Source organism: Cupressus sempervirens, chromosome 1 (genome assembly GCF_028749045.1).
Source record: "Cupressus sempervirens isolate cs-2001-9-10 chromosome 1, ASM2874904v1, whole genome shotgun sequence".
NCBI lineage: Eukaryota > Viridiplantae > Streptophyta > Pinopsida > Cupressales > Cupressaceae > Cupressus > Cupressus sempervirens.
In genome coordinates, this window is record NC_143118.1 from 170161600 (window position 1) to 170180315 (window position 18716).

Sequence of the window (18716 nt, forward strand, 5' to 3'; positions counted from 1 at the left end):
AAACATTGATCTTAAATAGGATGCTTTGTTAGATGAACTTTTAAGACAAAACTTTTGCAGAGGAAATGTTTTGGTTATGTTTTTCAGTGCAGTGGGGCATTTAACATTGAATATATGGTGGATGTTTGTAACATGTTGTTTATTAAATTCACTTTTACAAACATATGGTTGTTGCTTTATTCCCGTAGGGATTTATATGATGTGTTGGCTTTAAAACTTCAAAAAGAGCTGGTAGTTTTAGTTCTATGTTGGGTTGGAACTTTTAGGCAATAATTTCTTTACTCTCGACCTCTTGTGTTGTGCTTTTTTCTTATTTCTTTCCATGTGCAAATGTTTTTCCACATTCAGTGAATTTCTGGAGACAAAACTTGTGTGTTGGATTCCTTCACAGGAGACTATTCTGATATTTCTAGTTGCATATTTTTTTGGTTCGTTATGGAGTAGCATCTAACTTATGATCTTGCAAATATGCATATAATTTTGTGATATGGCATATTAAGGTGCCACATATCTGGATGTTGGTTCCAAATCAAAATGGACATCACCAGGTGGCCCAGTTGATCTTCAATCATTTTTTATGTTTCATTCTTAAGCTCATCAGTTGAACTTTTGAAGATTGGAGTAATGCTTTATCAGTTGCATGATTGCATCAGTTTTGTGATCGGTCTATATTTTGGTTCTTTGTATTCGAGAGAATAAGTTCTAATATTTGCTTTGTTGACAACTCGCAAAAAGGCTGCTTTCTACACTGTTAAAGAAATGATTATTTTGGTTTATAAACAGGGGCTATCTGCAGGTCTATTACGTCAAGCCACTTATACCACAGCCCGGCTTGGATCTTTTAGGTAAGCCTCAATATTTTGCATCAAATTATTCATCTTGAGTGTTTTCTTTTGATTGCCTGCTTTCTTTGGATTTCAAAATGCAAGCAATAGTTTATATAGTTTATATTGAAACTGCATGTTTTAAACGATAAGTCATTTCTAGGTTACATGGTAGCTTATATTCTTTCTTGTGGAAAGTGAGAAATTTATGTTTCTTGAAGATTTTTAAATTTTTTGTCCTAATGATTTAATATCATCTAATAGTGTATTTGTTGCAGCTTAAGCAAGAAAAATGATTACATTACACATGAGAGGAATTTCAGTTGTGTTTATGAATTATAATTTAGATTTTGTGATATCACTTGTGGCTGTGAACTGCCAGCTTACATAAATGTTCTTAACAGATTCTTGTGCTGAATCTGCTGGAAGTGAAGTATTCTACACTTTTTTGTAATTTTGATTTGGTGATTTGAAATTTGAGGTTTTCTTGCTGCTAAACTTTTTGTGCATTCAGAGTCCAAGACCAGTAACATTGGTATGTTGTACTGTAAAAACAAAAGCCACTTTGTGTTTATATAAGTAGGATTTCTTCAAAACATGCTTGAAACTAAATTTGAATAATTTTACAAGGTTTCTTTTGTTGGTAGTGGGCCAACATCCCTTGTTGGATTTGTGTCATGGTTTAACAACCTCTTCTGTCTTCTATGAGTGTAGTGGTTGTATCGGGCATTGACAAGTCAATCTTTTTGTGTAAAGACAACCCTAGCAGATAACAAGTGGTGTTTTAGAGCCTAGTCACATGTTCGAATCCTTGCAGGCCTCAATGAGTAACACTGGTAGGGTGATTATTGGCAGTGGGCCAGTGTCCCTCACTGGATTTGCGACATGGTTTAACAGCCTCCCGTGTCTTGTCTAGTGGTTGTATTGGGCATTGACATGTTGATCTTTCCATGCAACGATAATCCTAGCAGATAACATCTTTGAGTTATGAGCTTTTGAGGATGGAATAGCGATGATAGGAGGATGATTAGAAAAATAAAAAGTTAAAAAAGATAGAAAGCTTGGCCCTTTTCCATATAATTAAGAAAACCCTACAATCCTGAAAAGACAAGATGTGTTTCCCAAGTCTCTCAAGACTTTGGGGATGTCTTACAAAACCAATGGGAGATGTGCCCACAAAACATTGAATTTTTAAGGTCATGAAGTTCTAAAGCATTGGAGTGGGGTTGAAAGATGTCTACAATAAAGTAGCATATATGTCTATAATAAAGACAATTAGATGTATAAGGATTGACCATGTATAATAAATTTATTATACAATAAAGTAGCATATGTGTCTTGAATACATCTAGCTAAACGACAATGAGATGTATTAGTATCGAGGCATCTCTATTAAGTTTGTTCATAGTTTAGATAGGTTCCTTGCGATTGATATCATTTAATGGCCTTTTAGATAGATGTGTGTAATCATGTGAGCACCGTGGAATGGGTGTTGAAATTTGGCATAGCAGATGTGCTCTCTAACACAATATTAGTATATCTAATAATATTATAATAATCAACTAAAACATAATTTAGTTATATATCAAATAATATATACTAGCTATATAGAATACTAGTTTATTATTTTTAATTTATTTAGTATGGCTTTGTATCCCATTTGTTGAAATGAAAAGTGCTAATAGGTTGGTAAAACTAGAAAAAAATAAAAAGGGACATGTTTGGTGTTAATACACAAAATCAAGGAAACCGCCAAAAATAAGAAAAAGCTAAACAAAATGCATACCAACATATCAAATTAGGAAGAGGGATGTGACGTGCACTCATCCTTAATTGATATTTATATGCTAGTTACTACTAATTCACAAAATGAGAGTGTGTCATGTCGCTTCTCAAAACCTACAAATTTACCCACTATTGCCCAATAAGCTCATAGTAATCTCATACTTGTAGTTCATTGTTCAACTTGAGTTTGTCAGAGCCAAACATCTGGAGCAACCTTTGATTTGCATTATTTCTGTTGTATGTGAATTTATTAGATTGGTAGTAAAGAGGGTGCTTACACATTTGAAGGAAGGTGATGGATGCTTGTGACATTAATTGAAGCTTATTAGTTATTAAAGTGGAAAGGCGTTTTCTAGAGATGTCTTAGTTGGAGAACGTGGTTGGAGCTTGTACTGGTTATTCTGATTTTGTAGGTGGTAGGAAGGTGTATCAATGCATTCTTTTGGATGACAAGTAAGCAAAGCACATAAAAGGAAAGTAGCATAATGCCTGTGGCCATATAATATTTGAGACAACATTGAAGTGAATCTTTGCTTGTAAATTAAAAGAAGCTCCAGGGCTTGATATGAGGAGTGCTGAGAGAGGCAATATAGAAGTTGGTAACTGGCCAAAATCTTCTTTCGGAAGGGGACTTTGCTAGGCATGGACATTTTGAATGTAAATTTAAGATGTATGGCTGTTAAGTCCGTTTTCACTTGGTCGGTTTGGGGATATATAAGTAGTCAATAGGGTTGTTGATGAAAGTGGGTTTCATATACATGAAAGGAGTAGTGTTGGTGACCTCCTTGGTTTGAAAGTGCAGTATGCAAGTGAAAATCAAAGGAACACTTTGGAAGGTTGTGGTGCCACAATTGTATTGTAATTGTAAAAGTGCTGGTTGGTTTGCATGTTACACTCAAGTAGCAGATTAAAAGTTGATTACAATTATAATCTCTAATATTTTGGGGGGCTTTATATAAAGGGGTTGTTGATGTATAGGAGTATCTCAACATTTTTGTATTCCATCTCTGGTACGAGCTTTTCTGGGATGACAGTCATTGGATGGTGCAGGAGGAGTGACAAGCTGATTGGAAGAGGTGATTGAAGTGGAGGAGAAAGCAGTAATAGGGAGCGATGCAAGGTGGTGTAAGGTTAATTATTGGCAGTTGAACTCAATATTTAACTTTGTTGGTATGATTATTCATAGGGCAACTTTTCTAGCCTATGCTTTAGAGTAGCATGGAGTGGAGTTTTGGAGTTTTGCACGATTGTTGTATGCAACATATGGTGTTGCCGTTTTGTTAATTTTGATTGTTTGTATGTGCAAAATGCTAGTTTACCCTCATTGAGTGTATCAAATAATCATGGTTGGGGTCCCACAGGAATATTGACTAAATTTTTTACTGTCTAAATGTAATAATTTAATTATATATATGGTATTTAAATGATTCATTATATTATTATTTTATGCTGTACATAATTTTTTTTATTAACAACATCAATTTTTTAGGGTAATTAGTGTTATTTAAATTTTTCTAGTTTCAAGTGTTGTTTGCCAGTCATGATATATTTAATTTTCCATATTTTTTGTGTGGAAACACTCATGCCATTATAATCCTTTTGCTAACATTGTTGTTATGATTCTTGTTACATTGTAAAATCACAATTAGTGACAGTTTGCAAAGTATCTTTGCAAAGCCTCTCACACCTACATCCTGTTCCCACTGTTGTCCTACAATTATAGGGATGGTAGGTGTGTCCTGGTTCTGGTCTCTAGGGAAATGGGTGATGGGTCCATTTATTTAAATTAAAAAGAGAAAAGACAAGGTTTTTAAAGAAAAAATATCAGTTGTTTTGGAGAAAAAATGTTTAGCATTTTTTCTTTTTTGTTTGTTATGTTCTACTTGGTACATGGAGATCTTATCTCTCATCCAAAGAATAATTTGGATTGTTGAGTTTGCAATCTTCAATTGTTTGGTTCTAAAGATTAACAAAGTGGGTGCATTATTTTTTAAGGTTAGAGATCATGTTAGTGTTTGGATTAGTAAGTATAATAAAGTGCTTGAAGAGAAAATAAAAGTGAGTTGTAGTAACAAGTCACAAAACTAAACTAGGTGATAAACATTTATTTAAGGTTTACTTGATTGTACACTTGTTGAGTTTTAAAATATTTCAATATATTAAGGAATTGTTTCCTTCAAAATAGGATATTACATTCCTATAAATATGTACTAGTTTATCGAATGATGTGTGGACTATAGAAACAATATTATTGTGTAGATTTTTTTAATGTTTGGCTTCTATGATTCTCCATTTCCCAAGCACGAACGGTTAAAGAGATTGAAGAGATTTCTTTGCCTATTTTCCATCAACAATTATGTTTGGCGGTTGTAAAATTTAAACAAGCAAAAGAAGTTGGAATGGGTTCGGACTCTATGCGAGTTTTAATGATAGAGTGCCTTTGTTTGGAGAGAGAATTCTTTGATTGGAGACTCCTATTTGTAGACTTGTGTGCCATTTGGATTTGTTGGAGCATCCATCTCAAATCAATGGATATTGTCTTTGGCTCACTGTTATTTATTTTGGGCAAACAACTGTTGTTTTTGGCATTTTGCATTGGCTAGGAGTGTTGTGCTTTATGCAAAAGGCTTGCATATTTATGTAACTGAGGTTCTTTGCTTAGTTAGTGCGTCTACTTGCCATGTATTTCATTCTCAACAACATGTAGACGATGATGTGGAAGACAACGACCTACATCCTGGTGCGTCATGCTAACACCATTATGTTGTTTCCAATCAACCTGCTTCTTGTGTGCCTTGACGTAATTTGTTTTTGTCCAATAGCTTATGCTGGCTCGATGCTAATTTCAACATGGGCTAAATAATTTTTGATCACTATCACCACTTTTGTGCTAAGTGTTGAAATCTATTTTGTCCTTTAAAATATAGTTTATTGCCATTTTTGAAGGGTGAAGATTTTTATTAATTCAAATACATGTAGCCAAATTTCAGCTAAGGTGATAGTTTAGAAGAGGTTGGTCTGGTCTTATTAAAGTTTGTTTAAATTATTAATTATTATTTTGTTTAATTATTGTTCATATAGTGTTTTAAAATGGCTTATTAGTTATTGTAAAGATGTTTCATTAGTTATTTTTTTTGATCAAATTGTTGAATATTTTTTTGTGAGAAGACTACATAAGGTTTGCTGTTTTCTAGTTTTTGCATTTTTTTGCATTATTCTTGAGAAGGCTCATAAAGTTCTTGACAAAATCAAACCTTCAAGTTTTGTGAGGAGTTGACCTTGTTGAGAAAGGAGACAGATGGTGTTGTCAACTAATATCATGTTTTGGTGCAATTGATATTCTGGTGCAATTGAGAGCAATTGAGAAATAGTTATGTTGTTAGAATTGTAATTTATTGATGAGATGCTTCCAGAAGTGCCATTAGGCAAGACAACTAAAGATATTTGGGAAATCTTGAAGGGTCTTCATGATACTTCTGATAAGAGTTGAGTATTCTTCTTGAAGAACATGTTTTTTGTTATGTGGATGATAAGATGACTCCAAAGGAGCATTTTGTGAAGATCGAGGATACATGTGATCAATCGGAGGCTGCTAGCGGTAAGGTGGAAGAGGGGCACAGTGGTGATTTTGTTGAAGATCTTGCCATTCTCCTATAGACAATTTATTGAGACACTCTACAATACCTCTACGAATGTTGACTTGAAATGTGATGAGTTGTGTACTAAATTGTTGCAACAAGCTAGGTGGAGAAAACAATTTTTAGCAACAATGATATGGTTAGTGCGGAATAGGCATTTACTAACATCGATAAAGGCAAATGCGTGTCTACTCAACAAAATAACAACACACATTTGAGGAAGGTTTCGAGAAGAATATTACATGTTACTATTGTCAGAGGCTTGGTCAGAAGTCCAACTAGGAAGAGTCCAGAGCATTTTGAAGAGAAGCCAACCTTTTATGCTTTGATAAGCAGATTTTGTCATGTCGGTTAAGTAGTTGATGGAATGCCACCATTAAGAGGGGGTATTAGAATATTTCATTAATTTTAGTTTATTGTTTATAGTTTTCCATTTATAGTTGTATTAATGATCATCAAAGGATTTTTATCTATTAATTTAAAATAAGATCTGTTATTTAGCACATTGGCCTTTTGTTGATGTTTGTTAGCTTCAACTGGATAAACCTATGAGACAATACTATTGTGTATATATATATATGAGATATAAATTTATATATATCTAGGTATTATTATGATAGAAAAATTAGTATAATACGACTAAATAGATACTAAATATATGTCTCATTATATTAGTTAAAAGAGTATGTATTAATGAATGGACATGTCTCTCCATTTATCATCCATAATATGAATAAGAGAGAGATTGCTACCTTTGAAAAACACATACATCACTGACAATGCTATTACATTTGCAGCAGTCTAAAATTTAACACCTCTTAATAATATGACTCAGATCCTCAATTAAGACCTTTATCAAGAATAGTTGAATAAATTGAAGCAAACGATGACAATTTGATCTCTAATTTTACAGGTACAACTCCTTGGACAAATCTTCAATGCATATGTTTTGTATTTTTTGAATATAAAATAGGGTATGCTCTTAACTTGGGAGCTGAAGAGGCTTCTAATAAATGGCCATCACTATGCAACATTCACAAAGTAAATACAAAAATAAATAACAAAGATTAACTTTTGTAAATATGTCGATGACCTTGAAAACTAAATACATTAAATAACAACTAAGAAATAAAGATTCCTATCAACAAAGTAAATAAACATACAACTAGAATAAATAATATCAGACCACACATCCCATAACTATCGATCCCGAAACACAATTTGCTAGCTGTAATTAATTCATTCCACGTATCTTTTATTTATCCATTCATAGTAAAAAGCTTAAAAGATTTTCATGAACACTAGTATTTGATCCCAAATTTGAGATGCACTTGATTGTCACAATGGAAGGGGAGATTCTAGAACTAATTGGTGAGAGTTTAAAAATGCAATCTACCTTCACCTACCCTAGGTGGTTACAATATGAAATTCTTGAAAAGCAAACACAATAAAATTAATGACAAGTGATTGCCAGGTATATTTTTTGGAAAACTCTAAATGATCAAACTTCTTATGGGCTGATAATCTTTAATATTTTGATGAAATGAGAGACTTGAAGGGATTGGATAGCCACTAAAATCATTAGAAGAAGTTGAATACCAAAATCCCGATGAGAAGCTCTGGCAACTGAATCCAAAAATCCCGACAGGAAGCTCTGTAGCTGAATCTCGAAATCCTGACAAGAAGCTATGGTAGCTGAATCTGGAAATCCTAAAAGGAAGCTCGGGCATCTAAATCCCAAAATCTCGACAGGAAGTTCTTGGTTAAAAAAACAACTTTGTTTTCAAATATAAGGTTCCTTAGACCATTTTTAACCATGGGGTACCAAATTTTGGGCGATAGGCTTCTATTTTTGGAAGACATAGTTCTATTTTTGCTTAAGTTTGAAGGTATGTGACAGCCTTTATATACACTTGTAATTCATTCAATAAAGTGCACAATTAATTTTTCATAAAGGCACAACACTAAAAGTTATCACATGTTTAGAGCCGCTTCTCAAAATGGTGGATACACAACTGAAATAATTTTAGTGGCCCTTCTTAAATTCAGTTTTTTCTCAGATTTCATATAGCATCATTGACATGCCATTGCTTCTTTGCTAGTGTCCTCTTCATCATTGCCGTCATCCGTTGAGTCAATCATAGTTTGGTATTCATTGAGAATGTCATGGATAGTAAAGAGGCTTGAAAAAACAGGTTGAGAAAGAAATAAGTTATATAATGTCCATAGGTGGCCAAAAGGTGGACAATAGGATTGAAGGACACACGGATATATAGTAGAAAGTTCTAGGAAGAGAATATTATAGAGAGCTCCGAAGGGGAAGGAGCAAAAACAAAGTTATGATATGGCTTTAATCGCTAGCACAGTGTGAAGAAACCCATACAAACAACTAATTAGAGGGAATAAGATCCTTAAAGAATATAATCTGAGGAGTATTGGAGAGGCAAGAGATAGGTCCCATGGATATCTCTTTTTGGGTATAAAATGGATTTCAGTGAATGTATACATGTTTCTCTGCCCTTTGGCATCCTAGCTTGTTGCGTTTATTGAGGTGAGTGAATTTATACAAGATTCTCTACCCTTTTAGCTTCTTAATTATATATTTCATCTCTGTTTTTATATAGCACTATTGACATGTCATTGCTTCTTTGCCATTGTCCTCTTCCTCACTGTTGTCATCAATTGAGCCATAGTTAGTAGCCTTTGAGAAGGTAGTCAAGAGAGGCTTGGAATAAAAGGTTGAGAAAGAAAGAAATACACAGGTTTTATTAATGTCAACAAGTGGCTATAAGAAAGGTCAATGGGGTTCTAGGGCACATTGACGTGTAATAGAACGTTTTAGGAAGAGAATTCTAGAGAGGGTTAAGGGGGAAGGAGCAAAAACAGAGTTATGATACGACTGTCGATTGCTAGCGCATGGTCAAGAAACCAATACAAATAGCTAATTAAAGGGAATAAGATCTCCAAAAAAGATAAGTTGAGATTTATTGGAGAGGTAGGAGACATGTCTTATCAAGTATCTCATTCTGGGATTGAAATGGAGGTGAGTGAATGTATACACGACTCTTTCCCTCCTGCTTCCTAACTTGTTGTATTTAATGTAATGGATGGGTGCAAACTTTCTCTATTTTTGTTTACATGCAAATGCAATGGATTCTATGAAATAAAATAAGTTAATTTACAAGTGAATTTCAAACAATTCTTGAGTGTTAACAAATTTTTGCTCAAAAATTATAAGTTTGACCATTTAGTGAATCAACAAAATAGACTTTGTTTCACCCTCTTGAGAGCACACAAATCTTTGTATTTTATTGTAGAAGTGCCTTTACAAAGTATTGATTCCCAAAAGGGTATAACTAAGGTATCTCTAACCATATGCATCACCTGAGGCATAAAGATTATAAAGTGTTGTTAGCTATAGTTTTCTCCCATTCGTTTGAGCATAATTTATTTTTTGGATAACATCTCTATATATGTGGATCTTCCATCTTTGATGAATGCGATACATCAAATCATGGTGTTGTATGCAATTACATTGGGTAAAGCAAGAATACAAAAAAATGAGGATGATGGAACATTCTTAATTGCTTATTGCCATAGCCTCATAATAATTCTTTCTTTGTTATTCAAATGAAGGTGCACCAAACCTCAAATGAGCAATGAGCCATATATGCTCTCACTTGTTTGGCACAATACATCTTCAATGCATGGAATGTGCCTATGGAAATGGGCTAGAGAAACACAATCATTCCCAATTCCAAAATAAGGCAGCTACAATAGCGTTAATAAGATCAACAATATAACCTCTTTTATTTCTCTCGCTTAACTGACACCATCATCTTGCCTGTCAATTGCTTTACTTTAGGCGATAGTCAATATTACTAAATAAAGAAGAAAAATGCACTTTGTAAACTTATAAATTTCTTGTGTATGGGTAGTTTTATTATTCATCTAAAGAATTTAAAGTTTTAATATGCTGAGATCTTCTTATTGGTGTAAATCTCAATTTCAATATATCTTGAATATGCAAAATCTGAATTACAGTGTAGTGCTGCTTATACCATAATTTCTGATTGTAGATTGTTGAATGAATTCAAAAGAGAAGACTGAATTATAATGGAGACTGATATTCAATATTAGTCTGCGATGAGAGAGTTAGATTGCCGTGTTTATTAATCAACTTTCCATCATAGACTATAATATATATAGGCGGATAAGGAAGTGAACAGTCACAATGGATAGTCATAATGGCACTAACAACAGATAGTCATGATGGTTTGTAAACGATATAGCATAGACATGATTTATTTTCTGCCGATAACAAACCCTTACGTGATTACAAGGTGCTGTCGGCTGTCGGAGTCTATACAATATAATATTACATTATTTAGATTCTCAATATAATCTTATATATATATATATAATTAATGAAACAATTATGTAATATGAAACTTGAGTATAGATCTATAGGCACAAAAGTATAGATTCAGTTTCTCACTTAGCTAACATTCTTAACACTCCCTCTTTAGCAAGGGAAATTGAAATAAGTTTAACTTACACAATAAGGTGTAATCATCATAATGTTTTAAACTAAGAAGAAAAACACAATGGATTTTCACGGTGTCCGGCAAGATCTAGCTTGAAGAACCATGAAGGTTATCAATGTGTCCGGCAAAATCCGGCTCGAAGAACAAGGATAACCCTTACTTCAAAACAATGAGTTTCATTGTGTCCGGCAAGATTCGGCCAGAAGAACCATGAAAGTTATCAATGTGTCTGGCAAAATCTGGCCCGAAGAACAAAGATAACACTAACTTCAACCATTGTTTGAAGACAGATCATCTGAAATAAAGTTGTCACTTTATACTAGGATCAGAACACACGAAAGGTCGTCACCTTTCACAAGAAAAGTTGTCACTTTTCACAATACAAGCTTACAAGCAAAAAATAATTTGTATTCATGAATATTAGATAATAAATGCATTTACAACAATGTCATACCAAGTTTTCCTCTGAAGTACACAATTTTCAACTTTGCAAGAGGTTTGGTGAAAATATCAACATTCTATTCATTTGTACTAATATAACTTAATTTAATAATATCTCTGCCAGCCATGTCTCTTATGTAGTGATAAAGAGTTTTGATATGCTTTGATTGATTGTGGAAAACTAGATTTTCTGACAGCTTGATACAACTTTGATTATCACAATGAATCATTGTTGGATTTAGAGGTTTTCCAAATAGCCCAAATAGTAGTTTCCTTAACCAAACTGCTTCATGTGCTCTCATGGACATGTGCTCTCATGGAAGCAGCTACATACTCAGCTTCAGTAGAACTCAAGGCAACAACTTATTGTTTTCTGCTGAACCAAGATATCATTGCTGACCCAAGATTGAAGCAACAACCTGTAGTGCTTCTGTGGTTAGAGGAGCAACTTGCCCAATCTGAGTCAGTATATCCTTCCAGATTTATCCCAACGTTTTCATACTTTAATCCAAAGCCAATAGATGCTCGTAAATATTTTAAGATATGTTTTGCAGCCATTAGGTGAATCTTCTTAGGTTTACACATAAAATGATTAAGGACATTTGTAGCATAGCATATGTCGGGTTTGGTATTCACAAGATACATAAGAGATCCAATTATTTGTTTCAAGAGAGTAGGATCAATGTCCTCAGATTTTGATGCTTCTTCTTTTAGCTTGTGTAAGTTTGTTTCCATCGGAGTAGATAAGGGCTTACTATCCATCATTCCAAATCTAGTTAGAATATCTTGAGTGTACTTTCCTTGATGTAGGAAAATGTAGTCTTTCTTTTGATTAACTTCTAATCCCAAGAAGCAGTGTAGTAACCCTAAATCTTTCATTTCAAATTCAGCTATCAGATCTTGTTTACATTTTTCATTTAATTTATTATCACTTGTTATTAGCAAGTCATCAATGTATAGAACAACATCTCATCATTTGAGGTTTTGAAGTATATGTTTGAGTCAGCTTCATTTTTTGAGTATCCAAGTTTGGATAGATAGTTGTCTATCCTTTCATACCAAGTCCGAGGGGCCTGTTTGAGACCATAGAGTGCTTTCTTGAGTTTACATACATACAATTTTTTATCTTTTACAGTGAACCCTTCAGGTTGTTCTATGTAGACTTCTTCATTAATGACCCCATTTAGGAATGCAGTTTTTACATCCATTTGATGAATCTTCCATCCTTTTGATGTTGCAATTGCAATAATTGTTCTTATAGAAGTGTAATGAGCTACTGGAGCAAAAGTTTCTTCATATTCAACGCCAGCTTTCTGAGAAAATCCTCGAGCAACAAATCTAGCTTTGTGTTTTTCAATGCTTCCATCAGCGGCGTATTTGATTTTGTATAACCATTTTGAAGATACAATTGATTTGTCTTTAGGCCTAGTTACAATATCCCAGACATCGTTCTGAATTATGGAATTGTATTCTTCCACCATGGCATCTTTCCACTCTTGTGAATTTAGAGCTTCTTCAGTTGTTGATGGTTCGGTTTTGTTTAGCTTAGTTATAAGAGCAGTGTAACATGATTGATTTCGAGTTCTTTTGTTTTCTTTTGAGATCTCATCTAGTTCTACATTGTTTTCTTCAAGCATCTTCCTTGCCCATAGTGGTCTTTTCTTCCCATTAGTTATATTTGGTTTTCTTTCTTCAGATGTGTGCTCCCTCTGATTTTCAGTTTGTCTAATCTCCTCATCATTTGAGTTTGGTTCATCTTCTATGCCGGTTGAAAGTTTTAAAGCAGAGTCCTCTTCAAAAATTACATCTCTACTTATTTCAACTGATCTTTGTCCAGGAATATAAATTCTATAACCCTTGGAATTTTCACTATATCCTATAAATATACCTCTTTGCCCAGAAGGTTCGAGTTTAGTCCTCTTTTCTTTGGGTATGTGTATATAGATTGGACATCTAAATATTCTAAGATTACTTAAATCTGGTTTGGTCCCTAAGAAGACTTTTTCAGGTGTGGTATTCTTTAGAATTGAAAGTGGACATCTGTTTTGAATGTATATTGCAGTTTTAGAAGCTTTTGCCCAAAATGAGGCATGCATATTTTGATCATGTAACATAGCTTTTGTAGCTTCAATGATGGTTCTATTTTTTCTCTCTGCGACTCCATTTTGTTGAGGATTATAAGGTAATGTATACTCCCTCTTAATCTCAACAAAATTGCAAAAACTTTTGAAGATTTCAGAGGTATATTCTCCTTCATTGTTTGATCTTAATGTTTTAATCCTTTTACTTGTTTTATTTTCTACTAATGCTATGAAGGTTTTGAATTTTGATAGAATTTCATTTGATTCTTTGACTTTCAAGAAATAGATCCAAGTCTTTCCTGAAAATCATCAATGAAGGATATATAATAAAGGAAACCTCCTAGATATGGTGTGGGCATGGGTCCACAAAGGTTTGAGTGGACTAGTTCCAAGACTGATTTTGACTTATTTTCACTAGAGGGAAAAGGATGTTTTATGATTTTCCCTAGAGCACACCCTTTGCAAGTTCCTATATGAGATGAGTCTAGTTTAGGAGTACCAGAAGTGCTCTTATCTAAATTAGGAAGTGAACTAAACCCAATGTACCCAAGTCGTCTATGCTATAATTTATTAACATTTGGTGTTTCATGACTAAGGGCTTGCATTTGAATATTGCTTAATCTATATAATGTTCCAAATTTGAACCCTTTAATAATAGCACTTCTCATATTTGAGTTATTAGGTCAGTATAGTACTTTGTCTTTGTTGAAGGTGACATGATATCCATCATCGGTTAGACTTGAGATAGAAATAGGTTTCTCTCTATGCCTGGTACAAACAAAACATCTTTAAGATTAAGTGTAGTTCCATCTTTCAATTTGATAGAACAGGTCCCAATACCTTTTACAGGATAGGTAGAGTTGTCTCCAATTGTAACTCCTTCAGTGATATAAGTTCCAAATGTATCAATCATATATCTGAATCCAAAAATGTGACGGGATGCACCACTGTCTATGATCCAAGCTTCTTTATTTGAATTTACTTCACTTGAAAGTGCGGAATAGTATAGTTGATTTTCACTCTTTTGTTTTAGCAAGGGAGGCTAGAATTTTCTCTCTCTAGACAGTTTTTGAAGGTGTGTCCTATCTTCTCACACTTATAACACTTAACTTGAGAGTAATCTTTATTTTTAAAATTCCTTTTATTATTATTGAATTTTCTCTTTCTTTTATTCAAGCTTCTTTATTTGATTTACTTCACTTGAAAGTGCGGAATAGTATAGTTGATTTTCACTCTTTTGTTTTAGCAAGGGAGGCTAGAATTTTCTCTCTCTCTAGACAGTTTTTGAAGGTGTGTCCTATCTTCTCACACTTATAACACTTAACTTGAGAGTAATCTTTATTTTTAAAATTCCTTTTATTATTATTGAATTTTCTCTTTCTTTTATTCGAAACAGTGTGAAGAGCTTGATTTTCTCCCTCTTGATTTGAAGTGATTCCTTTGGAGATTAATCTTGATTCTTTTGCTATGCATTCATTTTTCTACTGATCAAAAGTAGGAATTGAAGGTCTGCTTACCACTTGTATGAAGGTATCCCAAGACATTGGTAGCCCTCTCAGAGCTATTAATGAAAGTTCTTGATCTTCTATTTTGTTTCCAATGGAAGATAATTGTTTCTTCGTTTCAGAAATTTTCTCAAAATAAGATTGAATAGAATCTCGTTTTTCCATTTTAATATTCAGTAATTGAGATTTTAAGGTGATCAGTCTACTTGAGTTATTTATCTCAAATGTATTTTTTATGATCTTGAATACTTCATATGCACTTTTTGATATCTGATATAGAAGGAAGGATGTGATCTTTAACTGAATCAACAATGATTTTCCTTGCTTTATTATTTCGTCTTTTCTAGGTTAGTCTTTCAGATTCATTTTGAGGTATTGGGATATCTTGTTCAATGTAGGTTTCTAGTTCTAGTTCTTCCAAAATCATAATATTACGAGTTTTCCAAGAGAAGAAATTTGATGCACCTTCAAGTCTATCTTCCACTCTGACGTTATTTGTCATTATTTCTCCCTTTATTTGAAATTTGAGATTTCTCTACCAATTTGGCTCTGATACCATGTAAAGTTTTAATATGCTGAGATCTTCTTATTGGTGTAAATCTCAATTTCAATATATCTTGAATATGAAAAATCTGAATTACAGTGTAGTGCTGCTTATACTATAATTTCTGATTGTAGATTGTTGAATGAATTCAAAAGAAAAGACTGAATTATAATGGAGACTGATATTCAATATTAGTCTGTGATGACAGAGTAAGATTGCCGTGTTTATTGATCAACTTTCCATCGCAGAATATAATATATATAGGCAGATAAGGAAGTGAACAGTCACGATGGACAGTCATAATGGCACTAACAACCGATAGTCACGATGGTTTGTAAACAATATCGCATATACATGATTTATTATCTGCCGATAACTAACCCTTACATGATTACAAGGTGCTGTCGGCTGTCGGAGTCTATACAATATAATATTACATTATTTAGATTCTCAATATATATATATATATATATATATATATATATATATATATATATATATATATATATATATATATATATAATTAATGAAACAATTATGTAATATAAAACTTGAGTATAGATCTATAGGCACAAAAGTATAGATTCAATTTCTCACTTAGCTAACATTCTTAACAAAGAATACTACCATACAAACTTCTTAGAAACAACTCCTTTAAGTGTACTTCATAAGATGTGAATAAAATATTATAACATTCTTAGATATTCAACCCCTCTTATTTATCCTATTTTTACTCTCTCACTTGCCCAAATTCAAAGAATTGCATTGCATAAATCTTGAAGCAATATGTACATCCAATGTGTCACACAAGGTGTTTATAAAATGCAAAGATATTTATCTGCAACACTATTAGTAATGTCTTTTATGTCATTTTGTATCCCTTTTGCACTTTTTTGAAAGAAGATTGTAATAAGCTACTTTGTTCATTCAACTTGAATTGTAATGGTCATAGAAGCAGAAATCTGCAAAAAATCCCAATTATACTCTTGAATCCTAGACCATGCCAATGGGTTCCCTAAAAAAACCCAATTCATGAAAAAAACATTGACCTGATTTTCAATGAACTTTTTGTATTTGAAACGCTTCAAAATTATATTAAAATCCTTGGGAATGGCAAAAACCTGCAAAACCATTAAAAAAACTGATGAATTGACAAATGACTTAGAAACAGATTTGAATCCAAGATGGAAGTGAAGTCAATCCGGATTTAGTGTAGATTTTTTTGTAATTTTACCCCTTCAGTTGTTTTTCCAACCTCGAGAAAGCCTTAAATAGAGAAGTGGGTGAAACAATGGCAGTCATCAATGAATTTTGAAAGGGCCTCAATCCTATTAAAATTGAAGCAGCTATTAAAATTGTTCTAAATCACGGTTTCAGTATGACCCAAGCTCTCTGATGCCTTGCCTCATGGATTCTAATGAGATAAAATATATTATTAATAAGAAAAACTAATTTCAAAATTATGAATATTGTGCTCTATTAGAGATGGTCCTTTAAGGAGAAGGCAGTGAATCCTTATAGTTTATAATTAATATTATAAAGTAGTTTATTTAAATTATTATTGACTATTATTATATATTAATAGCATAGAAGCAAGAACCAAAAAAAAGGTTGATTATACACAATTGATTGGGAGTTTGTACATCTAATGATTTATACCCCCCAAAATGGGTTTTTTTGGTCGATGACTTCAAATGTGTTTTTTGTAATTTATCAGGCAATTAACCGACATATGGTGATGGTTAATTGACAAAAAAATTGCCGGATACTAGCAAAAACCTTGAAATGGATGTTGACACGAAAAACCTGCAAAAAAGTGACGTGATTTTCTATGAAATTGACACGTAACAATCGAGATGTAGTTGGGGATGATGTGTCTAAGTGCTGAAGTTTTGCAGAGTCAGAAAGTAGCATGGGAGGCAGGCGATTACAGACAATTTCTCTCTCCTTATACATTGATATGTTGTATAGCTCGATTCAGCACTGCTTTTTGTAACATTGATTTTGTTTGCATAAATCTCAAATATTTAAACTGTTGCCATATGAAACAAAAGAGGACTGGAACGAAGCTGCCTTATTTATTTGTCACGATGTGATAAAAAAGAGCAGGGTAACAAAGTTTTGCCTCATTTATTTTGGAGGAAAGGAAGAACCTTTCAGAAATGATTATATTAATTTTAGGCTTGTCAATGATTACATACAAGTTCTTACCATTAGTCAAGTCACTAGATATTTAAAACTCTACTCAAAATTAAGTAAAATAATTCATGCAATTCAGTCTATAATTCTCTTAGTTCAAAATATATAAAGTTGCTAATAAAAGGAACTTGAGAGTAATCTTGAAAATTAATTCTACTTATATGAATGTGAATATTTTCTTTTATTGACTATTTTTTGCGAAGAAAGCTTCATTCTGATTTTGAAAAACAAGAAAGCCCACATCATATTTTGGCGCTACTTCAAATCATAGCTTGATTGAAAAATCAATGTCTCAACTATGATCCTCCAAGTGGAAAATATATCAGGAGAAGGTTCAAGTGCTTTGAATCATTTGGTCCTTTGTCATACTTCATCATTTATGCTATGGAAATGTCCTTTTACTTTAAAAAAAGTTAGTGTTTCTTCAATTTCCATGTGTTTTTCCCAAATGTTTCAATAGATCTTACTTGGTTTGCTGATTTATTACCCAAACTGTTTATGCTTCTACAGTCATACTACTCCTAAACCAACATGTTCTTAATAGAGAGATCCATGAGCAATATGGGTCCAGCTATGTAATACAACAGAATTTGATTGTAGATCCATTTGTCATTAATATCTCGTAGACTTTCATTGAGTATGTTATCTCCTGTTGCAAGACAATTGTGTGGGTCTAGGGGCACACCCTTGAGTACCATTTACTATTGTTCTCATAGCCTGTTTCCATAATGTTGTAAGAATCCTTAGAGGCACATTGGGACAAAAAGTATCTCCTCATTGCAATGCACAATTTTCTTCTAGTTGCATCCTAAATTTCCCAATCTACAAATTATGAATGAAAGAGGAACTGACAGTGGTCTCCAATCAGCTCGAGCCTTGGGCTGTGAGAGTTAGGCTTCATCCCTGATTTCTCATAGACTGCATGAAATAGATCTTTTCAATTGAATACCTCCTTTCTTGTTCAGAAACTATTTAAGTTTTCAACTTGCTTCTTGAATTATTTCAATTTGTCTTTCAATATTTGATAGTTACATTGACATTTTTTTTCAATCACTTCTGAAGCATTGGACTGGGTCACCATGGAGGTGGTGTCAGATAAGAATGTTGCTTTGCAAGTGGTTACATGAAAAATATTTATTAGAGCTGAAATAA

The 18716-nt window shown here is 33.1% G+C and overlaps 1 protein-coding gene across 1 annotated transcript in view; it reads left to right on the top strand.

Annotated features, from left to right (window-relative positions):
• LOC149576681 (Mitochondrial substrate carrier family protein) overlaps nt 1–18716 on the top strand; it is a 63813-nt gene that overhangs the window by 9274 nt on the left and 35823 nt on the right. Inside the window, exon 3 of the mRNA XM_089819101.1 lies at nt 784–845. Within this exon, the coding sequence (XP_089675227.1) occupies nt 784–845 (62 nt within the window). The remainder of the gene's footprint in view (nt 1–783; nt 846–18716) is intronic.